General features: G+C 56.2%; 9 protein-coding genes across 9 annotated transcripts; 6 read left to right on the top strand and 3 right to left on the bottom strand.

Annotated features, from left to right (window-relative positions):
- Window positions 1-1,424: 1,424 nt before the first annotated feature.
- Window positions 1,425-3,263, top strand: B0I36DRAFT_296270 (alcohol dehydrogenase GroES-like domain-containing protein). The gene is made up of 4 exons (XM_046151890.1): window positions 1,425-1,815; window positions 1,883-2,046; window positions 2,112-2,924; window positions 2,976-3,263. Exons 1-4 carry the CDS (start codon window positions 1,495-1,497, stop codon window positions 3,037-3,039), a joined length of 1,362 nt encoding a protein of 453 aa, XP_046007027.1. The 5' UTR covers window positions 1,425-1,494; the 3' UTR covers window positions 3,040-3,263.
- A 231-nt stretch (window positions 3,264-3,494) lies between these two features.
- B0I36DRAFT_353568 (uncharacterized protein) lies at window positions 3,495-4,340 on the bottom strand (the record flags this gene model as incomplete). Its single annotated transcript, XM_046157224.1, has 2 exons — window positions 3,495-4,094; window positions 4,158-4,340. The coding sequence occupies 2 exons, from the start codon at window positions 4,338-4,340 to the stop codon at window positions 3,495-3,497; spliced, it is 783 nt and encodes a 260-aa protein (XP_046007026.1).
- A 1,961-nt stretch (window positions 4,341-6,301) lies between these two features.
- Window positions 6,302-7,471, top strand: B0I36DRAFT_252237 (major facilitator superfamily domain-containing protein; the record flags this gene model as incomplete). Its single annotated transcript, XM_046150672.1, has 1 exon — window positions 6,302-7,471. One exon carries the CDS (start codon window positions 6,302-6,304, stop codon window positions 7,469-7,471), a length of 1,170 nt encoding a protein of 389 aa, XP_046007025.1.
- Window positions 7,472-7,489: 18 nt separating this feature from the next.
- Window positions 7,490-9,070, bottom strand: B0I36DRAFT_333231 (ribonuclease H-like domain-containing protein). The gene has a single exon (XM_046155192.1). It carries the CDS (start codon window positions 8,987-8,989, stop codon window positions 7,865-7,867), a length of 1,125 nt encoding a protein of 374 aa, XP_046007024.1. The 5' UTR covers window positions 8,990-9,070; the 3' UTR covers window positions 7,490-7,864.
- A 2,645-nt stretch (window positions 9,071-11,715) lies between these two features.
- B0I36DRAFT_229393 (uncharacterized protein) lies at window positions 11,716-14,052 on the top strand (the record flags this gene model as incomplete). Its single annotated transcript, XM_046149121.1, has 2 exons — window positions 11,716-12,003; window positions 12,106-14,052. Coding segments are annotated over 2 exons (2,235 nt in total), but the record flags the coding sequence as incomplete, so codon positions are not given.
- A 1,356-nt stretch (window positions 14,053-15,408) lies between these two features.
- B0I36DRAFT_353565 (uncharacterized protein) lies at window positions 15,409-16,611 on the top strand (the record flags this gene model as incomplete). Its single annotated transcript, XM_046157223.1, has 4 exons — window positions 15,409-15,448; window positions 15,740-15,895; window positions 16,227-16,538; window positions 16,595-16,611. 4 exons carry the CDS (start codon window positions 15,409-15,411, stop codon window positions 16,609-16,611), a joined length of 525 nt encoding a protein of 174 aa, XP_046007022.1.
- A 1,126-nt stretch (window positions 16,612-17,737) lies between these two features.
- B0I36DRAFT_333228 (uncharacterized protein) lies at window positions 17,738-18,779 on the top strand. Its single transcript, XM_046155191.1, has 3 exons — window positions 17,738-18,096; window positions 18,200-18,535; window positions 18,688-18,779. The coding sequence occupies exons 1-3, from the start codon at window positions 17,894-17,896 to the stop codon at window positions 18,704-18,706; spliced, it is 558 nt and encodes a 185-aa protein (XP_046007021.1). The 5' UTR covers window positions 17,738-17,893; the 3' UTR covers window positions 18,707-18,779.
- A 1,057-nt stretch (window positions 18,780-19,836) lies between these two features.
- On the top strand, window positions 19,837-23,301 carry B0I36DRAFT_275204 (glycosyl hydrolase family 71-domain-containing protein). Its single transcript, XM_046151368.1, has 6 exons — window positions 19,837-19,917; window positions 20,006-20,410; window positions 20,491-20,784; window positions 20,900-21,814; window positions 21,917-22,318; window positions 22,358-23,301. Exons 1-6 carry the CDS (start codon window positions 19,915-19,917, stop codon window positions 23,240-23,242), a joined length of 2,904 nt encoding a protein of 967 aa, XP_046007020.1. The 5' UTR covers window positions 19,837-19,914; the 3' UTR covers window positions 23,243-23,301.
- A 605-nt stretch (window positions 23,302-23,906) lies between these two features.
- Window positions 23,907-25,348, bottom strand: B0I36DRAFT_367303 (uncharacterized protein; the record flags this gene model as incomplete). The annotated part of the gene is made up of 3 exons (XM_046159437.1): window positions 23,907-24,978; window positions 25,050-25,150; window positions 25,226-25,348. 3 exons carry the CDS (start codon window positions 25,346-25,348, stop codon window positions 23,907-23,909), a joined length of 1,296 nt encoding a protein of 431 aa, XP_046007019.1.
- Between the last annotated feature and the right edge of the window lie 1,605 nt (window positions 25,349-26,953).

Here is a 26,953-nt window from a genome sequence, read left to right as displayed (position 1 = left end):
GTGCGAGTACCCATGATGGACGAATACTATTTGCCAACAGTATCGAGTTACTCGAGCATGAATTCTGGCAACCCAGCGAGTGTGTTGTCGCATGATGGTCCACAAACGTGCGCCTCGTTCGAGACCCCATTAATTATTGTCTTATATCAGTGCGTCGACACAGGAAGCCCGTTTTTCGTGAGCTTTGTGCTACAAGTACATAAGCTGCAACGTCGTTAATGTCCGGCTGAATTAGTTCGTGAGCAGCGGTCTCACAGTTGAGAACACGAACTAGAACTTTGTTGCTCATCCGTGGCCAAGCTGCTTGAAGCCGTCAGCGAAAGCGATTGCAAATTGACTACAGTTGGGATTGCCGTCCAGATTGAGAAGTCCGCAAATGACATTATCGGAGTATTAAATTGCCCGCGGCTTGCGCTAATGGTTGATATGATCGGGGATGGCGAGAATGAAAGCTGGTCGGCGTGCATCCGTCCGGTGTCAGGCAACATGCAGTTTGTTAGATGCCGGGATCGGTCAAAGTTGGTACAGAGTTCTGACCCTTGGGTTTAGGATTAATCTTGTTGATGCTCCAGCTTGTGCGCAAACGCGTCCTTTGTAGTATTCCGCGCCCGCATCCCGGAGCAGCCCCCTGGCTGGTGGCCTGAAAGCAGGCGTCTGTGCGGAGGAAGAAGCGGCTGCGCGCTTCGCGCTAGTGTTTATCGTGGAGCCAGTATTCACCTGCATGCGGCGTGACGACCCCTTGAGACTAGGGCGGCTCACTTGCCGGACTGCGCTCTCCGGTTTGTTCGGGCTCCATTCACGTCGATCGTGATCCCCAGGGCCCAGGCCCAGTTTGCAGTTGCGCGTCTCCCTCTCCAAGGATTCGGTAGAGGGATCAGAGTTGTGGTTTGCATTTGCTCCGATCCAATAGCGACGCCAGCATCACCGGAGCTGACGCCGTCGGAGCAAGCGGCATATCTAACCGTAGCGTCCAGCCATTTAAGCCTCATGTGCCGTGACGTGTGCGAATCGTCAAACTCCCGTCACAAGACACAAGCCACGCACGTTATCTTTTACTGCCGTAGGATCGATCCAGTCCTCGCGGAGCGCATTTGGTGATGTAATGATTACTGTCTTATTGACCAGTGATACTGACATGTACAACCAGAATCGCGCACTTCCTGCGGCTTGGACAAAAGAGCCCAATAGCCAAGTCTCCGGGCCCTCGTCCGTTCAAGTACTCCACTGCGGTGCGTGGAGATATCGGAGTTGAACCACAGCCGCAGGGCTTGGTTTATGGTTTGATGACTTCAGATTGAGTGGGCTTGATGACCTTTTCCTGACGGGACAGTGACTTGTGGTGCGAAGCGAATGCAGTCTACTTAACAGCGTGGGGACGATTTTGACTTATATAAACTTGTGCGCGTTCGGAAATCCGGCTCGATGAACAAAGCGCATGTGCAATAACTTCTGCACCACCTGTACTCGACACAGACACCCCCTCAAGTCGCAATCATGGCAACAAGTCAGCTGGCATACGCCGTGGAGAAGGCAATCGGCCACGATGGCAGTGCTGCCACCCATCAGGATGTCACGTCGTTCACTCCCGGTAAGACGGGCAAGAACGAGACGATGAAGGCGCTATGCTGGATGGGCAAGAACGACGTCCAGGTCCGCGACGTCGCAAGGCCCAAGATTCTCGAGGACACAGATGCCATCCTCAAGGTGACTGGGTCAACTGTTTGCGGCTCAGATCTACACCTGCTGCATGGGGTCGTTATGCAGATGACCAAGGGAGATATCCTGGGCCATGAGTTTATGGGTGTCGTTGACGAGGTAATTCGGGCGTCTTCAAGCCTTGTGTCTGACCTCCCATCACTGACGATCGATGCCACAACCCAAGGTAGGATCCGCCATCAAGAGGGTCCAGATTGGAAAGCGCTACGTGAGCTCGTTCCAGTTCGCCTGCGGCGGCTGCTTCTACTGCAAGCAGAAGCTCTCCTCGATGTGCGAGAGGACCAACTCGAACAAGACGATGAAGTTTCTATATGGCAACCAGACAGGATCGTATGAGAAGGAACCCGCGTCGTCCTGGCGATATCTTTGAGCCCTCACAGCTGACCATTTCCCAGATTCGCAGGGTACAGCCACCTCACGGGTGGATTCGCCGGCGGGCAGGCCGAGTATGTCCGCGTTCCGTTCGGGGACGTGAATCTCCTGGAGATCCCCGACTCGGTGCCTGAGGAGAAGGCGCTCTATCTCAGCGACGTCGTCAGCACTTCTTACAATGCCGTCCATGACACTGGAGTCTATAAAGGGGACAAGGTCGCGGTCTTCGGATGTGGTCCCATTGGTCACATGGCCGCCGTCTTCGCCCTGAAGGCTGGTGCAGCCAAGATAATCCTCGTTGATACGGAGCCCCGACTCTCTTTCGTCAAATCGCGCTGGCCAGCCGAACACAAGGATAAGCTTGAGATAGTCGACTACAAAAAACTTTCCTTCGGGCTTACGAAGAAACCGACCGTCGTTAGTAGGCTCAATGAGCTGTGCGACGGGAGGGGCCCCGACGTCGCCTTGGAGTGCGCTGCTGGTGAATACTCAAAGGGCTGGTTTCACTGGCTTCAGCTTACCGTGGGCTTGGAGACTGATACAAGCGAGATTGTCAACGAGATGGTCGAGTCCGTTCGCCCTTTTGGCCGGTGTGGAATCACCGGAGTATACCTGGGCTACTCCAATCAGGTGAACCTAGGCGCCCTGATGGAGAAGGGTGTACGCCTCATCGGAAACGGGCAAGCTCCGGTCCAGAAATACTGGGAAGAGTTGCTGAAACAGATTGAGAACGGGGAGCTTGACCCTCTTCAGATGGTCTCTCACCGGGTGCGTTTGGAAGACATTGACAAGGTTTACTACAAGTTTGAAAAACGCGAGGAGTCTATGCAGAAGGTGTAAGTCTTGAATCAGTGTCGCATCCAAGAACAAGCTGACGATTGCCCCAGGTTTGTCGAGACAAAGTTTTCACCCCCTCCCTGCAAAGGGTCGCCCCCACTGAAGCGATACTGAGCGGCACCGGCGACACAACATGCTGCTTAAGCTTATGGCGGGGTTCTGTAGTTTTGTATCACTGACTAGTCTGCTATGCGCTCGTTGCATATCAGTCTACACTTTCTGTCTCCATGAATGGGATACTCTGGCTGGAGTGAAGCTGTATCCTTGGGAACGCGCGATCGGACCACTGGGAATTAAGTTGGATACAAGTTCATAGGACATGCGCATAGTTTGTTGGCACAGGAAATTCCATCAAACTCACATGCATATGCTCCGTGAATTGACATACGTAATACCCCGCTGGCTCATATCCCTTCATCACTTGCGTCATATGATTCAAGCTCGTGAGAGAGATGCATCGTCTCGTATTATGCCATCCTTTGTCCTTCCTAATAACCTAGCGAAACCCAACCAGACCCTCGGAATATTTCAAACTTGTTTCATGCGCATTAACTCAGGCCGACCATTAGTCATCGCACCACCGTCACGAAGAGGTTTGGCACCATGAACTTTTTGTCAGACAGAATGACAATCCTGAAAAAGTACTTGCCTTGTTCCTCCGGGGCCTTGCAACTGATCTCCACAACTTGTTCTTCACTCATCCAGCTCCATTTCACGTCCTCAGCGTTGCAGAAGGTGTTCTGTGCCCAATACTGCATTGCCCAGGTTTCATGTCCTTGTGCGCCATGTATGACGATGGTTAAAGCCTCCCCGGGAGAGACCGTTCTTTTATCAACATTGTGGTATGGTGCCTCGAAATGAACTTGGAATAGCGGTCGTGGTAAGCCCCCGGTAGGTTGTGCCGGCGCAGCACTTCCAACGAATCGGTTTGCGGTTGGCATCCTGCTGTATTCGGACACATTGGCCGGGATATTGAGACGACTTGGTCCCGCCATGCTGTCGACGGCCCTTGCTTTGCTGGCGGAGGATTCTCCGGGTGAAGATTGCTTTCTTTTCCCCTTGTCCTTTCTCTCGACACTTTGTTCACCTGATGTCTGGGCACTGCTCTCGGCTGCATGCGTTGAACTCAGCTGCCCGGAAGCGTCAGATGCGGAAGATCGTTGGTCGGGCTAAGCCCCCTCAAGCGGTTTGCCATCCCAGTCGAACCATTCAGCAGGATTCCATTCCTTCACCTCGACATAAAACAGTTCTCCCATGCCAGTTGATGGTCCCTGTCCTTGTTCAGGCTGCGGCGGCATAGGCAACACCTGAGAATGTCTGACCACTGAACGAGTGGTGGAACTGCTGGCGGCGCTCGACTGAGCTGTGGTCCGAGGCCCTGCTCGTTTCGGTGCCAAACTATCCTTTGGAGGCATGGCTGGTGTTTGAGCGTTTCAATCTGCACTATATCTCGGCAGTCGCGGCGTCTGGGTGAGCAAGAGTCGGTGGATAGACTTTGGGTGCACGTTTTCGACAGATTTATACACGGACAGGCTGCAGAGAATCGGAAGTACAGCAAGAGACCTAACAAACCGGATAAGGCGCACCAAAAGGAGTGTGCGACAAAACAAAGGGCTAACAGACAAAAAGATAGATCGATACGACTGTCGCAACTGGCACGAAGTGCGACCAGCCTACTAACATTTTCCTTTAGGTGAGCATTCCTCTGGTGTTTGCTTCGACATGGCTTGCTGTTGAGAACCTTTGGGTTCGTGCCCCGTGGAACCTGTGGCCCAGGCTCTGTCCTACTTGGCTGTGTTTCTTGACAAGCAGGATGAAATGTTGGAAGGAGTAAGGGCTGGATGGCATTCCAGTTGCACCACCTTTGCTTCACAGTCAGAACAAAGAAGACACAAAAGGCAGGCTCATTGGGGACGTACAATGTTGCCAGCATTTTCGCCAGCACGAAAGCTTTCTTCTGCGCCCCGTTCAACACCACCACACTACTAGAAGTCCCATCTTCACGGAGTCTTGGGCGCATCCTGAATCTTTGTTTGTCGATGACATAGTCCGTGATACCATGATCCACTGTGCTAGCGCAACCGTTTTCTCTGATTGCTCATGATTCCGCTGCCCAGCACCCGTCTCAACGACGGTCTGCTACCTAGCATACGGTAAACTCTCTTTTTCCTGACCAGAATACCCTGGAAAAGATATTTCTCTGAGATTACCAGTGGCTTCCCAATGGTTCGATTGTTGTACTTTGAATTTCGATGAGCGACTGCAGCATGATAACCGTGTACTCTTCAGAATGCTCGTTCTGGCGAGTCCAAGCTTAGCGCTCAAAAGAGCTTTCTAAGTCCATTGTGGCTGGGTTTCTCGGATACTCAAAGATTATCCGACAGTATGCTTCTTCGATTTACGATTGATGAACGCGAGGTGGCGTGTTGGCGCGTGAGCCGAAGTCGCTGTTGAATGGAAAATTCCGCGGAAAAGGCTTGGCATATCTGCCGGCATATTTCGTTTCGTGGGAAAATCCGTATGATGTCAACATGCCGATACAATAGTGTGGGAAGGTGGGCTACCGTGGAGAAGAATGAGTGGTCAGAATTCCTGGTTCATGAGATCATGCCGCTCATGCTATAGTGGTGGGCGGAGGTTTCGGTCAGTCGAGAGCGCTGCCGATCTCGTTATACCCTGCATGAAAAGCGGACAATGGGACATTCAAGGCCTCGCCTTACCTATTTGGTCCTGCCAACCAAGCTTGCCCAAGAATTCCACCATGGGAATACATGCCTAGCTAGGCAGACATTTAATGGCACGGAGAAGGAAGGCGGGCCAAGTTACCGAAGCCAACAAACCGCCGATAATGTTGGCACAGGCGTTCCGCGTTCGCCTTTCGAACACCCCCTCAACTGACATGAGCTCTGAAAGTGTGATTCACACTACAATACGGAGTCGCCTCACGGGATCTACATGTCCATGGCGTACCGATTCCATGTACACACGCTATGCACAAGGCTGATATCCCGAAAGTGGACAGGCAGTGGACCATGATTGGGCGGAACATATACTCCGGAACTCCGCCCAACCCCTGCTGTCACCAGGTTGTTACACCACTATGACTTCGGCAGTTGGGACGGTGACGCAGCGTGCTGCCGTGCTGGAGTCTGATCTACAGCGCATCTCTTGCTGCCGGACCGGCTCCTGCTATTGACGAATGTTGGCACAGGCATCGTGATGACGTTAAAAGCCGTTGCGAATCCCCAGCATGGCCTTCCAGCTGCTACATAAATATTTCATGCGGGAGTCCAATTCTAAGACCCAGCGATTATAGAGATGTGGCACGCTCAGCAACACGCAAAACAATCAAGCCATGACCAGGCCTACAGAGTCAATGGAGTGCGAGGACTCTTCCCGCCTCTCAGACACAACCTCCGACGAATCGGCCATCAAAGACGACTTCCCGGACGGTGGCCTGCGCGCCTGGCTCGTCGTGGCCGGGTCGTGCCTCTCCCTCTTCCCAACTTTTGGCTTCATCGTCGCCATCGGCACGCTGCAGGACTACTGGAGCACGCACCAGTTCTCGGACTACGCAGCCCGCGATGTTGGCTGGATCTCGTCCACCTTTGCCTTCCTTCCCCTGGCGCTGGGCATCTTCATCGGCCCGCTGTTCGACCGCTACGGCCCGCGCTGGATCCTACTCGTCGGCAGCATCGGCTACGTCGCCATGCTCCTGCTGCTGGCCGAGTGCGCCACGTACTGGCAGGTCCTGCTCTGCTGCGGCGTGCTAGGCGGAACCACGGCCGCGATGGTGACGACTGCCGGTCTCGCCGTGGTCGCACACTGGTTCAAGGACCGCCGCGGCCTCGCGCAGGGCGTCGCAGGGCTCGGGACCTCGACAGGTGGTGTCGTGTTCCCCCTGGTCCTCGAGCACACCCTGTCGCGGTACGGCTACGCCTGGTCCGTCCGCATCGTGGGCCTCATCGCGGCGTTCTGCCTGATCCTCGCGAACATGCTCGTCCAGGGCCGGACGGTGTGCGCCCACAAGAGGTCCTCGGCGCGGCACATCTTCTCCCTCTCCCTGTACGGCGACCTGCGCGTCATCCTGCTCATCATCAGCGTCTTCGGCATGGAGATTGTCCTCTTCACCGCCCTCGGCGTGCTGCCCACCTACGCCAGCGCGCAGCCGAGCTACCCGCCCAGCACGCGCTTCTACCTCGTCTCGGTGCTCAACGCGGCGTCCTGCCTCGGCCGCCTGGGCCCGGGCTACCTGTCCGACAAGATCGGGCGCTTCAACACGCTCCTGATCATGATGGCCTTCACGCTCGTCTGGATGCTCGCGCTCTGGCTGCCCCTCGGGCAGACCTCCCTGGCCGCCCTGTACGCCTTCACCGCCCTCTTCGGCTTCGGCACGGGCTCCTGGATGGCTCTGATCCCCGCGTGCATCGGGCAGCTGTGCCGCGCCGACGAGTTCGGGAAATATTACGGCGCCGTGTACACCGTCGCCAGCGGAGTCAAAAATCGAGAGCAAAGGGACATTTGGTTGTATGCATTGGAAGCATGATATTCTTTTGCGTCGTTTGTCAGGGCATTGGTAGCAACGTGTGCTCGACGTCTCAAAAGTGGATAATTTCATTCGTGTCTTCGACAACATGGTACAAACTGGAGGAATTTGAGAAAAGACATGCCTAATATACTGGGCAGCTAGATTCAGGGAGTAGGAAGGAAGGGGAAAAAAAGAACAGAAATGCAAACAGCACACAGGGGCTTAGAAAAATGATGAAAAACCAGATCTCAAAAGAACAGCGATCGGGAAGGCTGACTAGTTCATGGCGGAAACTGATCAGTTCGAGCTTGGCAAGAAGCCCCACGGCACCACATCCTCCCATCTCTGTACCTCGAATTCGCTGTCCGGGGTAGTGAGCATGCTGTCTTCCCACATGCACGCCGTGGCTGCTTAGCTGCTACCACCACCACGCAAGCTGGATAGCTGCTTCTTGCCACCTTTGTTCTTTCCGTAAAAGACCTTTCTTTCTTCCTTGGCCCAGCTAGCAAGGTTCTCCGGCCAGGAGAGGCACATCAAGACCAGCTCCCTCGTTGCTAGGGTGTCTTCCAGCGCGTCGTGAACAACACTCTCCCCCGGCCCGGCTGGTTGGCGGATGTGGATGTCCAGTAGCTGGCGGCAGAGCTCCTGCAGGCCCCATCTCTTGCGGATCTTGGACTTTTGTCCCAGCACCGCGTCCGCGGCCAGGACAGCCGTGTCAATGACCCTGTAGTGAGTGGTATGCAGGACCTTCAAGTCATTGTGCAGCGACTGGCCGATGAGGATGGTATTGTCGTCAGCGAGCCGCCAGAGCTCGGCGCGGGCAGCCTGCCAGCCCTGCAGGGCTCTGTCGTCGTCCACGGCGGCCTGCATGGTGCTGGCGTCGATGCCCGTAATGCTTGTGCGCCAGTCAGTGATTGCCCGGGTGGGGTTGACGAGTTTGTTGAGGAGCACATGGCCGGAGAAGAATTCCAGCAGTGTGAGATGGACGAGTTCGCTGTCCTTTTCGGCGGTGCCAGCCATTTCGCAGTCGACGACGATTGCAGATATCTTGACCGCTGATGGGGCTGCGCGAGGCGTGGGAAGCACAGTTTCCGCCCCGGCGCTGGCGCTGCCATCCGCGGTGATGTCGTCACTTGCAATAATGGTATAGCCTTCCTTCTTGAGCCGCTGCTCGGAGTGGCAGAGACTAGGCAGCTGCGCACGCGTTGCAGCTTTCTGGTCTTTCGAGAGCGTTGTATAGACAAGTCCTCGATGAGAGAGAGTCTTGGCGACCGCAGTGGCTGGCTTTGGATGAATTGCTATGGTGATCGCGTTGGCTGATGCCCTTGTGTGGGCCCGCCGATGGTCTCTCTGCTTGTACTTGTTGTCGAATCCCTTGTGGCAGATGTCACACACGTGTTTCTTCTCCCTCACTGTTGGCCCCCTATTGCCGGGGCCAGACGCTGCATCCGTACCGCGATGGCTCGAGTTGGCAGAAGGGTCTTGCGCTGGGTAGGCCAGGCTGGAGCTGATGGTTGCGATCATGGTGGTGCTCATCAGGCGTGGCCTTGGAATTCCTGTGCAGTCTCCTCTCGGGAGGGCATTGCCTGGAAGTTGGAAGAGAAGAAGATTCTCAAGGCAGGGCAGCTGGGGGCCAGGAAGCTACGTGGTTGATGCCATATGGTGCCCGAAAGTGCCTCGCTGGATTTGGCAAGCAGCGTGCATCGGCTGTTGGTTGCATTTGGGCACAGCCTGACGAGGCAGACTCGTGCATGTTAACCCCCGCTCGAGATTGGCTTACCCGTGAGCTGCTTGTTGGCTCGAAGGCCCATCACATGCAATGGCCTCGTATGGTAGCATTGCAGCAGCTTGCAGACGCGGACTTGGAATACTTGGCCCGCATCGTCGGAAAGGGGAGGTCTGGAGATACTCGCGTCGAATGCAGATGCGTAGGTCTAGGGTCAATCAGCAATCCCAGACCATCTGCACCATTTGGAGGTTCTCGTTGGGTATGATGGCTTGAACAGATCCAAGTGCAAGCAGTCACTCGTATTCCGCGGAATAGCCAAGACTCTGACGGCCGACGAGGCGCTGTTGAAACAACACCGCCTTTCCGACCTGCTAGACTGCACATGTCGGTCACGACAAAGTCATTGACTCAGCCATCGTCACGATGGATGCTGAAGTTGAGCAGTGCCTCTGTCAGCAGCTCTTCGGGCTGCAGATTGGACAGAAGAATGTTATAAACAACGCCATTCTCGATACCTCGAGAGCCACACTCGCCACATCCGAGCTCGTGCTGGCCTCGATCCGTGATCAATTCATGTGACGGCCTGAACAAAGAGGGCGAGAGCTGAGTTTCTTAAAAGGGGCAAGAGATAGGGCCCATGGCTTGATACTCCTTTGCTCATGAAGAAATGCCGATGTTCTCATGGCTGGTACGGTCCCGAAAGATAGTATGAGTTCAGCACAAAGTGATCAATAACAGGAGACGTGGCACGCTAAGACCAAGTTGCGAAGCTGCGGTGGGGGCAGCGGAGCAGTGCGTTGGACGACCTGCTCATTGACAACATAAGTTCGGGGTATAGAGCTTCAGAACCTCGGCTTGCTTCTGACCTGTGAACAGAGAGCGCATCCGCCCAAATACTCGAGGGCAGTTTGAAGGCAGGCTAGTACTAGGTTTAGAGCCAGGCTAAAAGGATTGCTGCTTCTTGTCTTGATGATTAAGCAAATCTGTGCTACTCTAAAGGCTCTGGAGTGACGCCTATTTGGTTCCTTTTTGGCCACCCACTGGCACGGCGTGATGCCATCGTGTCCTGTGACATTACCGGCAAAGCTCTTCAGGGTTGAGGTGGTTTGCTGTAGCGCCCCGGACGTTACGACCCGGGATCGGAGAGGCAGCGATTGGAACAGCCGATGGGGTTGCCGATGGTCGGGGGGGAAAGGCCGCGCTATCCGTGGGGGTGGAGCCCAGCAGCGGTTCTCCAGGCACAGGGACCGGGGCCAAGCTCGCTGGGCATGCAGCGTGCCTGGCAGGGCAGGGCAGGGCTCGCCTGTCTGTGGGGAGAGCGGGCGGCAGCGGCGCGTAGAGGAGACGGCGGCCAGGCTGGAGGGGTGGCGGATGGCGGTGGTGGATGCTGACTCGGGGCGGGCAAGACGGGTAGGGGGACAGGCAGACAGAGGAAGAGAGAGAGAGAGAAACCAGAGACGGGAGAGAATGAAAAAGGAAGGGAGTGCGAGATGGACGGGCGTCCTTTCTGGCGAATCGTCAGATGGATTGGATTGTTTGTGCTGCAATCAGACGAACCCGACCCCGCCCACACACACACACGCGAGGGATTGCATTGCTGCGCGAGGGACCCGCCAAAAGCATTTAGCAATGGAGCTGGTGCCTGCCCAACCTCATGCGCCCTGGTGCGTGCTCATCGATGCCAACCGAGCATGCCTGAGGCCCCTGTTGGTCTTCGGTGCCTTAGCCAGCAAGCATGTGGTGGCCACGGACAGAATTACCCGTAAATGCCAGAGCCAGGCCGTTGCGAGACTGCACTCGCGGTGCAGAAAGCCGACCTACTCCAGTTTGAGTGTGCCTGCGAGAGGTCCTCTTAGTCATCCGCGTCTGGTCCAGGCCAGGCCCGCCCTGTAGCACAGACTTGCAGGCCGCATTGAGGAGAGGAGGCAGACTGGAGCATCCACCCGCGGGCCCCGCCTGCACTTCAGCACCTTGAGGCAGGGAGCTCCAGCCGCCCCATTCATTGGCAGTGGCCCGTTATCGCCTTGGGCGGCCAAGGCACAGACACCAGCGCTCCAGCCGATCCCTGCCCCATCGCGCCTGCCCGCCGTCATCATACTTTCGTCCGTCCTCACCTGCACACCAAAGAGTCAGGTCAGGCCAGGTCAGGCCTCTACTCGCCTTGTACTCTGCTCAATCCCATCCTCAATCTCGACATCTCGTCCTCTCGGCACAGCAGCAGCACATCGCCAGCCAGAAAACTAGCCACCAGGGCCAATCCGCCGCTCCAGACTGTCGTTATCGCCCATCACCACCACATCCATCTGTCCCGCCGCGACAACCACCACCCCTCCCTCCCTCGGTGTCTCATCCACGGCCTGGCGCCAACGACCCTTCTCGCTGATCCGCCCTTCCCCGTGTCATCATGGGTAACGCCCAGGCAAAAGACGCCCGCCCTGGCGGCCGTCACCCTGGCGCTGCTCACCTCGACACGGCCGCCGCCGGCTTATCCGCCAACCCCTCGTCCTCGACCCGCCACAGCGACCGGCATGACCGGTCATCCCGCCGCGCCAGCACCAGGCCCGATCTCGCCGTCCTGGGCCTCAGCGCAAGTCATCAGCAACGCTCCCATGGCGAGCAGCCCGCCGAAGATGCGCCTTTCGAGCGCAGAGAGACCAAGGCGGAGCGCGAGGCACGCAGGCTCGAGCGCGAGCGCGTCAACCGCCTCAAGGAAAGAGAGCGTAGCATGCGCGAGGAGCACGTCGATGGGGGGTATCTCGTTACCACGGGAATCTACACGGCATCAGAGGACTTTAGCAAGTCGACAGTCCGCCATCTTCAGGTGAGTGTGCAGCCCGTTGCCTACGTAGATGTTGTTCATGCGCGGGAAACCTGGAATCATGGCGTTTGTGCAATTGTCCTGACCTCGTGACTGCGACCCCAGATCGAACGCAGGATAGCTCCGTTCTGGCGCGGCCTCGATGACTTCAATGAGAGCTGGGTCGAGCACCAGATCATTGCCGCCGCAAGAGGGCTAGACATTCCGCCTGCCGACGAGATTCCCGATCATCTTGTGCCCCAGCCCGTCGAGTCGCCCAGCGACTCCACAGCAAACATCAACAGCCTCACTGTGCCCATGGGCCCACGGACAATGTCAGCTTCATCCGACAGGAGTGTATCCCAGTCCGGCTCTGCTCTTCCTTCGCCAACACATCCACCTTCCCTGACTCGCCCGGCATCTTCATTCAAGTCGCACAAGAAAGCGCTCGGCGCCGTCCTCAGCTTGACCCGCAACAGCTCCAGCACTGAGCTTCAGCCGCGAGAGGTCAACCAGCCCAGCGACCCCTTTGTGAACGGCCAGCCTATCGAGGTCTTTTTGTACAAGCAAGGTACAGAGTGCCCACTCTGTCTGATGTATTACCCGCCTTTTCTCAATCGGACGAGGTGTTGCGACCAGCTCATCTGCAGCGAATGCTTCGTACAGATCAAGCGGCCAGACCCGCACTACCCAGAGCAGCATCCTGGGGAAGAGGGCAGCAGCAACGCCAACGAGAGCACCGCGGACGGCGAGGAGAACAAGACCGGCGAACTCATCATGGAGCCTGCCAAGTGCCCTTACTGCACCCAGTCAGAGTTTGGTGTCACGTATGACGCCCCGCCGTTCCGCCGCGGTGTCGTCTACGCCACCGGCGGCCAGGGATATGGGTCCTTGTCCAATGCGATGTCTTCCACCAGCTCTCTCAACTCCGGCACGCCACCCACATCGAATCCGGTCTCTCGCAGGCGCGGCCAGAGCTTGTCGGCTATAGCCCCTAACGTCATTACTACGGATCGGATTCGGCCCGAATGGACGACCAAACTCGCGGCCGCTCGAGCCCAGCAGCGCCGGAGGGCAGCGGCCGCAGATGCTCTGCATCATGCGGCCTTCTTTCAGCCCGAGCAGCAGCCTCGGGGTCTGTTTGGAAGGTCGAGCCGGTTCAGTCGCAGGAACACGCGAGATCTTCGGGGCGGTGAAAGCCCCAGCCAAAGCCCATCCCAGGCGCAGAACACCGACAGCGGCGTGGACACACCTGGCGGGCCCGATGCAGGACCGCGTGAAACCGCTGCGAGGTCTGGGCGTGAGCGATTCGATCCCGCACATCTCGAGAACCTTATGATGGCCGAAGCCATCAGACTGAGTCTGGCGGACGAGGAAGATCGGCGCAAGAAGGCGGAGAAGGACGCCAAGAAGGAGGCCAAGAAGCGGGAGAAGGAGGAGCGCAAGGCAGCTAAGCGCAACACAGTCTACGGAGGGCCAAGCGCTAGTGGCAGCGCGAGCTCGAGTTCGTTGAATCTGCCATTTGGACGCAAGCGTGGCAACAGCGGTGCGAGCAACCTGAGGTTCGAGACAAGCTCCACGAACCTAAGGCCGCCGACATCCAACCCAGTAGATACCGCCCCTGGCGACAAGGGAAAGGGCGTCGATCGGAGCTTCGATAGCGAAGCGGCTACCAGCGCAGCAGCATCCAGTGCGCCAATCAGCATCTCGCCAACCGCGGCAGCAGCCACACGCGGCAAGTCTCACCTGCGGCAGATGAGCAACGCCAGCTCGATCGAGACGTCTGACGTGGAGAGTGCTCCTGGGAGCTACGTCAACCAGTCCCTCGCGGTAGAGGATCCACGCGCGAGTGGGCTGAGCCTGAGTGGCCGCAGCGGCGACGAGGGTGACAATGCCAACCCGGGCGAGTCGCTCTTCAACTTCCAGAGCCTTGCCGAGATGGTGGGAGTACACTTGGACGGAGAGCCAGAGTCGCCAGAGAGCGGGCATGCCAGTCCGAAGGGCAAGGAGGCCGAGGCGGAGCCCGAAGTGGCGCATGAGGAGCATGTCGAGCGTGCTGTTGCCGATGTTGCAGCTTCGCCTATGACGGTGACGAAGGCGGTACCTGTTCTTGACACCAAGATGGACGTCCCAGCAGCCGCAAACTCCGAGTCCGCCACCACAGAGGACAAGAAACATACGGGAAACGCGCGACCCTCGCCGATTGCCACTCTGCCTACGCCAATTCTGACCCTGACGCCCGAGACACCCACGGTGACGGATGCCGACAATGTCGACAAGCAGCTTGGGACCGTGATAGACTCGACCGAGCGTGCCAATGATGTCGCGCACTAGACTGTCACGCGATGCATACCTGTCTTCCGAAAGACCTTGGCACCGACAGATGTGCATTGCCACAGTCTTCATCTGTTTTATTCTCATGGCGTTTTCAAGGAGGCGCATCACATAGATTGGTGGTACACTTCTTCTTTGTATTTCCTTTATGGATCAGCGGCATGTCAAGTATGGTACATCTACAAGCGTATGGGGTCAGAGTATGAATGCCGGGAGAAGGGAGAATTTCTCCTCAAATCAGGACATGATCATCATCACTACCATATATTATCATCATCGTCATCATCATCCAATCAAGCGAACCATTCTGCTTTTGAAGAATCTGCCGTCTGCTCTTTTCTCTTGATATATGTGGACCAGGACACGATCGCAAGCCTGCTTGCCTAGCTGACTTAGGGTATTTTGGTTCCGGCCGAGGGTGTGCATAAGTTCAAGCACTTACGCACGTGGGCTGAGCTGAAGGTGGATCCCAGCGCGTCGGACCCGGACAGAGTGGTCCGACGCCGCGGTCCCGGCCGGAGATCCACGCGCCGCTTTTTGAGACGACTGCCGAGTCATGGGGCGGCTTGGCGCCCATCCAGCTCCGAGCCGCCATTCACTCCCGACGGCGGATCCCCGACATCAGCTGAATCTGGCCCGCAGTGACCTAGCAGACTGTGGCAGCCATCACAGCACACGATTTTTTATTACAAACAAGCCCCCCATGCTGTGCGCGAACATGCGATTATTAATCCTGTCGTACCCTACCCTGCCAACAAGAAAGTATGTTTTCTGCCCGGCATGTTTGCAAAAGGCGGCAGCACTTGTTTGTTTCATCTGTCCGCGCCGTGCCTCCACAAAGGAGGGAAACAGGATACCGGACGTCAACGGAGGCTGGGCGGCAGGGAAATGCTAGGAAGTCAGTGAGCGAATGGGCAAAATGAGGATCTCTCTCTCTTTCCGCCGAGAATCTCTCTGTCTGAAAGGGGGAAGTATCACTCGTTGACCAGGCCGGCTGGTGCGGGGGTGCTCTTGTATGGATATTTATTTATTTATTTATTTCTTACTTAATGACAACACACTATCGACCATTCTGTTTGAGTTGCCCGCCCTCCCATGCGTGGAAGAAATGACCCAGACTGGCTGGTGACAAAAGGTAAGCCGTAAAAGGTCTGTTGATGGGTTCATCGTGGGTTAGGCAGAAGGGGAGAGAGAAAGAGAGAGAGAGAGAGAGAGAGAGAGAGAGAGAGAGAGAGATAGAGAGAGAGATAGAGAGAGAGACGGACAGATGGACAGATGGATAGATGTTTGGATAGATAATCCACGTCAGTTACAGAACTACTTGCCCAGAACCCGGACTGCGTAGGAAGCATAGATGCTGCGGGTTGCGATGCCTCGCTTCCAAGATGTACAACGCAAGTCGGATAATAATGTCCACGGTATGCAGTTTTGGTCTCCTGGGGTGAATGTTCTTGGAAGAAGAACCTGCCCGGCCTTTATAGTGGCCATGGCGGACGGCCATTGATTTGTGTAGCGACTGGCCGACCCTACGAATGCATGATTCGAAGAAAGACATGCCTGAGACTAATCTCGAGCGAGGCCAGTGAGATTGAGTGCATCTGTATGGCATTCCAACTTCTTCTCTAGCTGTGGCTGCTCGGCTACGTGTGACAGGGCGCTCTTGCTTTGTCGTGTGGTGTGTCGTGTCTCCCCCAGTCGGGGCTGCTCCTGCCAACCGTCTCGACATGTGCATGTCTTCTAATTTGCAGCGAGCTCCTTCCTCACAGTCGCTGTTGCCTGCATGGACTGACTGACTGATTGATTTGACATCTCTCTTGTCATCGCCTGAGACTTGCTGTCGTCCATCGTTCTTCTTCCATCACCCAACATCTCATGCTCCATCTTTGCACTGCAAAACTCGCATCTCTTTACAGAACATCTTGCTCTCGGCTCGTTCATATCCATCATGTATTCCTGTCGCAGTCAGCAATCACCACTCGTTTGTTTCGTCAACGCCTGCCGCCTTGTCGCCCTCGTGCACCACGTTCCCAAGCCTGCAGCCTCAAGCCAGATCACTCTCGAAGTCAACATTGTCCCACCGACCTTCGCCATGGGGCACAGCAGCGCTCAAGTAACACCAGGCAACTTTGCCGGCTCGCCATCGCATCGACGACTCCTTGTCACCACAGCATCCACATTGCATCATCACCACCTGTCGTCACTCGAGCGACTGAGGATGCTGCCAGGTAAAGATGCCCCTTGCTCCAATTAGCATAGACATTGTCTGACTTTGACGACTCAGATCATATACCTGCCTAGGCAGGCAATGAAGCTTCATCATAGTCGCCATGGCCTTCGTCACTAACCATTTACGGAGACTCGCTAAAACCCAAGAGTCGTTCCGCACCCAAAAAGGCCTAGAATAAAGTCCCCTTCGATCGACGGTGTGCCTGACAAGCCCCCGGATTGACGTGAGTGCTTAGCTGAACCGGACCGTCACGTCCTGGTTCTGGTGCTCTGCACAGTCACGATTGATTGCGCCCCACGGGCCACTCTGGTCCAATCCCAGAGTTGGTACATTTCAGTCGGTATTTTGGCTCAGAAGCATCATCATTGCCATCGCGAGGGGTTGGGAATGGGGGGGAGGGTTCATGTTATAAGACATCATATAACTGAATGGACGAGAAAGAAAGAAAGAAATGCATCTTGACTACCTTGAGTCCTGCTTGTGTTGCTGTGTTTCGTGTATGTGCCATGGCCGTGAAATGCCGTGAGGACGGTGGATTCGCAGGGAGTGATTGCGACAAGGGCAGCGCAGAAGAGAAGTGCCATCTTGAAGATGAACATTGCATCGAGGGCTACCGATGAGGCAGCATCTGCCAGCTCTGGTGTTTTAAGGTTGCTGAGACGTTTGGGAGGGAAATGGCGTGTGCTTGCGTGTCTTATATGCATGCCCAGAAGACAAGAGCAATCGGAGAAAGGTGAGGCTTCCAGACTTTCCCAGATGGTGGCTTTGCCATGCGGAAACAGTGGAGCGGAGACACATTGGCCATGGCAAGACGCGACCCAAAGGCCAGGGACCGTTGGATGGTCCCAGAGCCCGCACGGTCGCCCACTATGACGGGAGAGGGGCTACGACCCGGCCGAAGTCCACCATGAGGGGTCTTGATAGAAGATCCTCGGCTCTCAGAGCGCGCGGGAAGCATCTCGCGTTGGAGACGAGCGGGAGTAAATGACGATGACTGACCCCCAAAGAGCGCAGGAGGGAGGGGTTGATTCACATCGCTGTGGTCGGGGGTTGAGAGATGACTTTGTGTTGCCATGACGGATGAAAGAATGCATTTGATTTTCCACGGGGCCTTCACTATTTTCCGCGAACCAAAACCCTTGGAAATGGAAGTGCTAAGGGTTTCTGTTTGAGATGAACTATTTTGGCTTGCGAACACTCTGCTCAAATTCATGGATTGCGTTGATGACCTTCCAGTGTTTGATGTTGGAGCTGTCAGCCTCTTGGCCACCCCTTTTGCCCTTTTCAATCTGGAAATATTCAGCCTGATAGCCGTCCAACGTCTGCTGGCCCACCTTTGCAGCAAGCTTTGCCATGTCGATTCTGAGGAAGTCTGCGGGTTTGCCGTTCTCGTCCATCCCTTTCTCTACTGCAGTCTCCGCCGCAATTTTCTTGTTTGCTAATAACCATTCCGAGAAATTCTTTGCGTATGCGTCTCTTCGGATGTCCAAGATCTGCTTGAGGACTGGGCCAACTTGCGCTATGGCTCCGGGCTCTTTTGAGAATATGCGCTTCATCTATAGGGGTTATACGCACGACGCCACCTCTCTCCAGTCAGCCCAATCAAATCAAATATTGGCATTTGCAGGCGGGGGTGGCAATAGAAAGGGGACTGCTTACCCGATCAAACAGCTCGTCAACAGTGCGGGCGTTGCCGACTATCTTGTTCTCGGTATACCAGATGGTGCTCAAGCCGGCTTTCCGGATCGCTTCCGCTACATTCTGCGCGGTCGGGTTGCTCGGCGTGGGCACCACGGAGCTGGGCGGCGTCTTTAATACATATCTCAAGAACTGGTCCAGGCTGGCTGGTTTCTGTCTGTTGATCCTGTCTCCTATCTTTGCGGGCCTTGCCAGGTGCCCGACGAAGGAAACGCCAAGCTCAAGCGGCTGGGTTCGCGGATTACAGCTGACCAGCTCAGCAATTATGATGACCAGAATGGCGAAGTTGAACCTCATCTGTCGTGCAGACTTTTAGTTAGCCTAACTTTTTCCCTTCTGTTGTTTTCCTTTTTCCTTTTTTCCTTGTTTCTTCTTGGAATCAAGCCTCTCCCCCAGAAAGGGGAGGAGTCTCATCAAGCGTGATTTGTAAATGCTGCTTGAGTTCTTACCTTGCCGTCTCCTGGGTGAGAAGTGTTAATGAGATTCGAGGCAACCGGGAATGACGACGTTGATGATGGAAGACATGAGGGTGCTCCGCAAAGTCATCTCTGGAAGGAAAGTCGAGCAGGTTTGGTCAAGCAGCATCTGCCGGCGTACCTTACCCTGTCCGGGTAAACTAATGTTGTGGAGAATAAGACAGGAACTGGACCCAAGGCGGATCACTCGTAACTGCATCTACCAATCCCATTTACTGTTCAGCGTCTCCATCGAATATCATCGTCTGATATAAGCATGGGCCCCCGCAACTGATTGGATGAATGCTGCCCAACCTTGAAGCCTAGGATCCCCTGTAAGCATCCAAGTACCGCCTTGGCTCCTGCCTGTTTCGTCCCGTCTCTCGCGTGCCCTGACCCAAAGTGGTCAGAAATGAGACCACCATGACCACGGTGCCGTAAGAATGGCGTGGGTATCTAGAAAAGGGGCCTTGCCACGAGTCGACGACGTGAACTGGTGCCAAGACAAATGGCGTCCATGTTCCTTGCGTATTTCCAGTCCAGACCGATCTCGTGAGCCTTGGCTCTTCAACAGTGGCATGTGGTCTGCATACAGCGGTATATTAATAAAGCAAGAGCGTGGCTAATGCTACACGAGCAATCAACGCAGACTCAGTGTCGCCTCGTTGGCATCGCTCAGGCCTCCCCTCCATTGTCCCCCGCCTTTCCCTAAATCAAAGTTCTAGTGCGTCTGAGCTTGGTGACTAGCCCGACTCTGCTTTGGTACGCCATCATATTTGTTGTTCTCAAAGAAGCCCTACGACCCAAACGCTGGACGTGATTCAGCAATGTTTACGAATAGTACGGTGCTGAGTGAATGGGCACTTGAATTGCTAGTTTATATTATTGGGATGGATAATTCTGTGTAGAGTGAAGTGGAATGCGCTTGTCGTCATTCAATTCTCTACCAAGCGATTGCAACTCGGACCTTTTGTGGGGACACCAGGGGTCGGTTGGAAGAAATGCATTATTTGAGTGCTCAGAGGGGACTTTCAGAGCCGGCTTCCACCACAAAGATTCTTCCCTCTTTAAGCACACCCACACAGAACACCCCAAGTACAGTTTTACCTAGTTGAAACGGCCTGGGCCATGAGACTGCTTCCAAGGCCGGCAGTGGCCGCCTTACTGCTGCTTTGCCAAAGCACCGTTGCCGTAGCCGCAAGAGCAGTGTTTGCCCATTTCATGGTAAATGACGAAAGCCCGTATTGATATTTGACTTTCTGTCCTGGACCACTGCCTCTACGGTACCTTTAATTACTGACACCCTCGAAAGGTTGACAACACCGGCGGATGGTCACAGAGTCAATGGGAAACCGAGATTGCCACAGCTGCGGCAGCCAGTATCGACGCCTTTGCCCTCAACATTGCCTCCGGCAGTCCCATCAATGACCAGCAGCTCGGGAACGCTTTCGCAGCAGCCAGCGCGAAGAAGTTCAAGCTCCTGTTCTCCTTCGACTACGCAGGTCTCGGTCCTTGGAACCGCGATGCCGTGATCTCTCTTCTCCGAACGTATGCGCGCCACGGCGCCTACTTTCAGCACAATGGGGCCAAGCCCCTGGTCTCAACCTTTGAAGGGCCCGACAATGCCGCCGACTGGAATGAGATCAAGGCGCAGATTGGGTGTTTCTTCATGCCTGATTGGTCCTCGAAAGGTGCCCAAGAGGCTTTGCGCCTTGGAGTTCGTACCCACCTTCCACTCTTTCTCTTCATTTTTTGCCTTGGGAATGACGTTTCCGCAACTCACACTTCTCGGATCAGGGTGGCGTTGCAGATGGTCTGTTCAGCTGGGCAGCTTGGTCTTTTGACGGTGGTGCTATGGACACCTACACGGATGCGTCTTATCTCCAAGCACTGAAGGGGCCCGACGAGAGCAAGCCGCGGAAACCGTTCATGATGGGCGTTTCGCCCTGGTTCTACACAAATCTCCCGGGCTACGACAAGAACTGGATGTGGCCAGTCCACACGATGAACCTCTGGGCACAGCGTTGGGAGCAGGTTCTCTTCTTGCTTCCTGATTATGTCCAGATCATTAGCTGGAATGACTTCGGAGAGGTAAGCATTTCCTATGTCCCTCCAAAGCCTTGACTTGGGTGACATGACATGACATGACATAACAATATAACAATGTACTGACGCGCGGTATACTATTTGCCTCTCGTTCAATCAGTCCCATCACATCGGTGCTACACATGCCTCGCCTCCATTCACAGATGGCAAGGCTACTTATGACTACGTGACGGGGATAAGTCACGATGCGCTCCGCTGGCCCCTATCCGTTTGGGCCCAGCAGTACAAAAATGGTGTGGCAACCGTCACGCAGGAGAGCGTGTTGCTTTCGTATTTGCCACATGACGTCAATAGCTGCAACGACGGCGGAACCGTGGTCAACACCGCGACGCAGCTGCAGCCAGAGTCTTTGCCCAGTGATATTCTCAACTTCCGGTATATCGGTTTTACAGCGACGCTAGTCTCAGAGGCGACGTTGACTATCACCGTCGGCGGACAAGCTTTGTCGGCGGCATGGTACAGCAAGCCAGCTGGTGGTGTAGGCGTGTATTACGGCCAAGCCTACATTACGGATGGGCTCTCGGGCGATGTACGGGCAACTCTGAAGCGCAACGGGGCCACCATCGCCACTGTGAACGACGGGACTCGGATCGGGGGTTGCAACCCCGCGGGCTATGCCAACTTCAACCTCCATGTTTATGGCGGCAAGGCCAGCGGGGGGGTCTCGGCGCAGACGGTCTCTCGGAATGATCTGGTCTGTATCCGCGGAACTGGAGCACCAGGCTTTACCGACATCTGCGCCGCAGCCTGCGGGTTAGGCTACTGTCCCGAGTCCGCCTGTGTCTGTACCCAGCTGGGCCGGCAGCCTAAGATGCCAGTGGCGACGCCCGTGACAGGCTTCGCCAAGAGCGATACCAACTACATCGGCCTCTGCAGCTTCACCTACACCTATGGCTTCCGGTTTCCCGCGTACTGCTCGACCACCAAGCAGACCCTTTCCACCCCGAGTGTATCGCCCTTTCTGCCAGATGCCTGCACGGCGGGCCATGGCCGTTCACAATGGAGCGCAAACCAGGTCGACGACCTCTGTTCCTGGCTCTGCAGTTACGGATACTGCCCGACACGCGTCTGCGTATGCTCAGGATACGGCCCTCTCAAGCCACTCGCCAACGTCCAGATCCCCAGCGGCATGACGGAGCTCATCCTGCCAGACGAGGACGAACTCACACTGAGGAACATGTGCAACTTCGCCTGTGGCTATGGGGTATGCATCTGTGCCACGTCTGCCGACAATTCCAACGAGGCTGTATATGTCGTCTGTGACAAATCCCACGTCTACACCACCGTGGACCTCATCGAGGCGAACCTGGCCAGCATCCCCCGCCGCTGCATCAACACGTACCTTGGCCTCGCCATGGCCGGGGAGCTCCAGCGCTCTCTCTCGACGTACACCGACATGCTGGCAGACGGCTACGACGGCGACTTTGCCCGCTACAAGAAGTGGGTCCAGCAGTCCGTCCCAGACATTGTCGACCGCTACACCCTGAGTGACGGGGGCAGGAGCTTCTTTTCGTGCACCGTCGAGGCCTATCGCCTCTGCTGCGCCGACTCCCCCCAGCTGGGCTGTGTCCACTGCCCGGATGGCGTCGAGTCAGGTCCGTATCTCAAACCCACAGACTGCCCGACCACCTACCTCGACGAGTCGTACCACTGGACGCTCAACGACAAGGACGGCTACGACGCCGGCTTGGTCAAGGCCGGCGTCGACCCGGACTGGGTAGAGCTCCGCACGCGGCGGACGTACATCAACCCGGGCTGCTGGCAGAGCCCCAACCTCCCTCCCGACCCGTGCCAGCTGTGCAGCTGCGCCTTCTACTACGGCTTCCCCGGCGCGAGGCGCGACTACGAGGTGCCCAACCCAAAAGAGCAGATCGCCGCGTCCCTGGGCAACTTCACCCTGTTACACGACGAGCTCGGCTCGGCTGCTCAGTCCTCCGCCGCCGGGTTCTACTACGGCGAGTCGAGCGAGTACGTCGACGGCAGCCACCTGCTCGTGTTCATGGCCAACAAGGCCGTCGAGTCGATGCGGGACGTGCAAAAGCTGGCGGACGAGCTCGAGGCGGCGGAGCGGCTGGACGGCATCCTGGGTTTCGTCACGGCGTTCCTGATGATCATCCCCGGGATAGGCTGGGCCCTGAGGGGAATACCCAGCGCCATAATGAACAACCTCGGCAGGATGCTCGTCCTGGCGGGCGACGCCGCCGGCGCCGCCCTGTCCATCTACGGCTTCGTCCAGGACCCCGAGAGCGCCATCCTCGGCATCATCGTGGCACTCTTCGGCGCAGGCGGTGCTCAGGGGTCCCGCGGGTTCTCGGCCGCCGCGGGCAAGACCCGGGACATGCCGGGCAAGGAGAAGGACGCGTTTAACTCGTACTTTGGCGGGAGGGTTGCGCAGGTACAGAAGGTGAGCACGCGGGGGTCTGGGCAGAGCACCTGCTTTTGAAGAGTTATGTTGCAGTTAGTTATATTACAAGGTCAAAGGCATTTCTTCCTGTTCTGTCGCGACGAGTCTCGCATTTATTCGCGACGTGAAGGAGGCGGTCGACCACCAACGGCTGGCCACTGATGGCTCGCAGGAGGCGCTTGATTTTCACTGCTGTGGTCCGGGTGCTGAGAGATGAATTTTTGTTGAGGTGACGGATAAAATAATGCATTTACTGTGTCGACGGAGACCATTCATTGTGTCTTATATCTCTGATAGGTGCAACCTACAATCACAAGACTGTGGTGGTACAATGACCACACAAAGGAAACAAAGAAGGAGTGGACAAAAGGAGGAAATAATCAGTCTTGTGGTCACCAGGGATGCTGAAGCAGATCTTGGTTTCTCCATGGCAGTCCACCGGGCTGACTCCTTGCGCGATATTAATATTAACGTGTCAACTCACCCTTTCACTAGGAGTGACAACAGGTGGGACTCAGAGCTATGCTATGCAATGTACCCTGTTGATAGCCCGCACCCGACAACCCGAGCGCAAGACTAAAATCTTCCCGCTCTAATGAAGAAAGCTCCAACCATCTACCCTATCCTCCTTCGCCGGTTTGAATCTAAGGCCGGACTTGCTTTGCACATACACTGTCATATCTCTCTCTCTCCCTCTCTCTCATTAGACACAGACCTTGACGAAGCTGATCTCCTGGCAGTTGGGCGAGACCTCGGCTCCGAAGCGCAGCTGGCTGTCCTCGTTGGGGCAGACCATGAAGACGATGCCGCCGACGTCGTTGCGGCAGCTGAGCGCGGCGCCGCGCTGGCAGACGAGGGGCGAGAGGGAGGTGTCGGAGAGGGGCCCGAAGAAGATGTTGGCGGGGAGGGTGCCCCTCGTGGAGCCGATGTTGCTGTCGCCGTCGCGGAGGTAGCCGGTGGCGTATTCCTGGTGGAGGACGGCGGCGTCGCCCTGGTCGGGCGTGAGAGCGAGGGGGTTGCGAGCGTCGCGGTAGTTTGTGGCGTACTGACCGGTGTAGGTGCCGCCGCTGGCGACCTGGAGGCGCAGGTTGCAGGAGGTGGGGAGGACGGTGAGGGCGGTGATGGTGGTGGTGGTGGTTGTCTGGGTGAAGGTGGTCTGGACGAGGGTGGTGGTGGTTGTGGTGGTGCTGGGGAGCGTGGTTGTTGTCGTGGTCGTGGAAGGTGTGGCGGCGGTGAGGGTGAGCTGCGTCGTCGTCGTCGTCACCGACTCGTCGAGCGTGGTCTGGCTGGTGGTTTGTGTCGCCGTGACGGCCGGGACTGACGCCGTCGCCGTGACGGTCACCTTGACGGTGGAGGCGGGCAGCGTCGTGGTCGTGCCCTTGACACCCAGGCAGCTGCACGCCGACGAGTATGCGGCGGCCGTTTTCCCACAGGGCGCGTAGCAGGGGATGCTCGTTACGGGCTTGGTCGACGACGCCGGGCAGTTTGCTCTCCCGGCACTGGTGGGCACGGCACGCTTCAGGGGCACGCTGCTCACGGTGGTCGTGGACGTGGTCGTCGTCGTGGTCGAGACAGAGACGATGGTCTCGGTCGAGGACGACAACTCGGTCACTGTCGACACCGACGTCTCGCTGGTGATCTCGGTCGTCACGGGTGTGGTGGTGGTCACCTCCGTCACGACATCCGTAAGGAACTCGGTCTCGGTCGCCACCAGCGTCACAACGTCCGTCACAGTGCCCGGCGTCTGCAGAGCAGTCACTGTGGCCGTGATGGTCCTGTCGGCCGGGCCTTGTCATCAGCAATGCATCAACGGACACCACCGAACTTGGAATGATGGCTGGCTTACACGGGACACGGCGTCACCGTCACGTCGAGAAACCAAGCACAGTCTTTGCTGGCCACCGATGCTGCGCGATCTCCCTTCAGACTCAGGGGACCTCGAGAAACCTGGACCATCATTCTTGTCAGTACATGTAACTTCGTCATCCCCAGCATCTGGACAAGACCAAGAGGGATCCTTACCCCGTTGAGACACTTGTCACGGGCGCACATGTGTTGTCCGCCATGGCGAGGGCCCAGCGCAGCAGCGCTCCCGGCAACCGCGACTGCGGCCGCCAGTGCCTGGATGATGGTGAATCTAGCCATTGCGCAATGTGAGTATTGTATGGTTGAGAAAGGGGTTTACCAGTGAGTCGCGCAGAGACCAGACCTGGCAGAACCAAACAAAAGGCTACGCCGGGGAACAACAAACACCAACACCACCATCCCTAGGGGATATATACGTATACTTGCCCACAATCCAAATCTCGGACCTCCAGAGATCGCGGAGAAGCTAGTCGCCAAATCTCCCTGCTCCGGCCCCATCCACAGTCTAAGAAACAAGCCTTGCTTTGGGGCCTGGGACACACACACTTATTGTGCAGCCGGACTGTCTGTGCTAGGCCACATGGCGCCAAGCACCAGGCCGCTATAACAAGCAAGTGCATGCTCACTTGCCCGACATCAAGACTTGTAATTTCCAAAAAGAATCCGCGCCTTGCTCCATTCTTCTCCCCCGTCCGTCGGGCTTCGGGAGGAGCCTCCGCCTCCCCCACACACACGGCGATGGTGACAGACTCCCGTGTCGCAGACCAGCAGCCACAGCCCACACGCACACGCGCAGACACAGAAACCAGACACACACGTATACACACAAACGCACACGGACGTGCATGCTTCCGCGCGTTATCCAGTTTCTGCTAAAGCTCGGGCCCCTTTGTTCCCGTGTCCAAGCTCCGGAAGTAAACTCCGCCCCGCCTCAAGCCCGGGGACGTGTTGACCCCTTTTTGTTCAAAGTTTGAGGTAGTGTTATTATTATTATATAACTCAATCGGGCGACCGACTTTGACTTCAGGCGTACATACATACACTAGATACTGGGGAAAGGGGGGGGGGGATCATGCCAATGGGGCGCTGATCTAGGCCAGTCTGGACCCAGGGGAGGGCCAACTTTGAAGGGTCACGATATCTCCTTTGACGTCTTACTGCAAGGGGATTCCACGACTGGCGCAATGAACTGAAACTCAGTATGCGTACGTAACCACCCTAAGCTGGACTAGGCTTTGCCTTACGTTACTGATCCCGACAAATCTTGGATACTTGCACTTGCTTCTAGCATGGAATCCTGCCCTTTCCCCAGGGGGAAACGCAGTTGCGCGAACGTGTGCACACCACATCACTTCTATCACTCCAAGGATTTTCCACGCGTCTTTGAAAAGAAAAGAAGCAGGAGGTATTGGGGTCAAGAATTCCGGGCTCAAAAAGAGTTTTGTTGATTCCAGGCAACGACCCAGTTATTTGCACGCTTTAAGCTCAGAAAACAAAAACAAAAACAAAAACAAAAACAAAAACAGAGAAAAGAAAAGAAAAGCAAGTTGTTGAGTTCACATTCTTCAGGTTGTTCTCAGCCTCTGCCCGGCCGGCCACACCAGAAGCAAAGCATAAGAAACCAGGGAACAAAAGATTGAGTTGAGAAGGCGCGCCCGGCGGTCGATTGCTTCATAAGGCTGTGAGCATCCTCTCCCTACGGGGAAGCCCGCTAGACCATCAGTGGATCGGACGTGCGGATGCGTCGTCCCATGGGAGGCTATAGCCAGTCAGCCAGCCACTAAGAGGTCAGCAGCAACCGGCAAGTTCCGTGCATCGACAACCTTCAACCACACCGTTGTGGCTGGCTGAACGCCAGATGAGAAGACGCGCCCGCATATGATG

This window comes from Microdochium trichocladiopsis, assembly GCF_020744255.1.
Source record: "Microdochium trichocladiopsis strain MPI-CAGE-CH-0230 chromosome Unknown B0I36scaffold_10, whole genome shotgun sequence".
Lineage (NCBI taxonomy): Eukaryota > Fungi > Ascomycota > Sordariomycetes > Xylariales > Microdochiaceae > Microdochium > Microdochium trichocladiopsis.
Note: the sequence above shows the minus strand (reverse complement) of the source record. Positions and strands in the feature narration are given on the sequence as shown.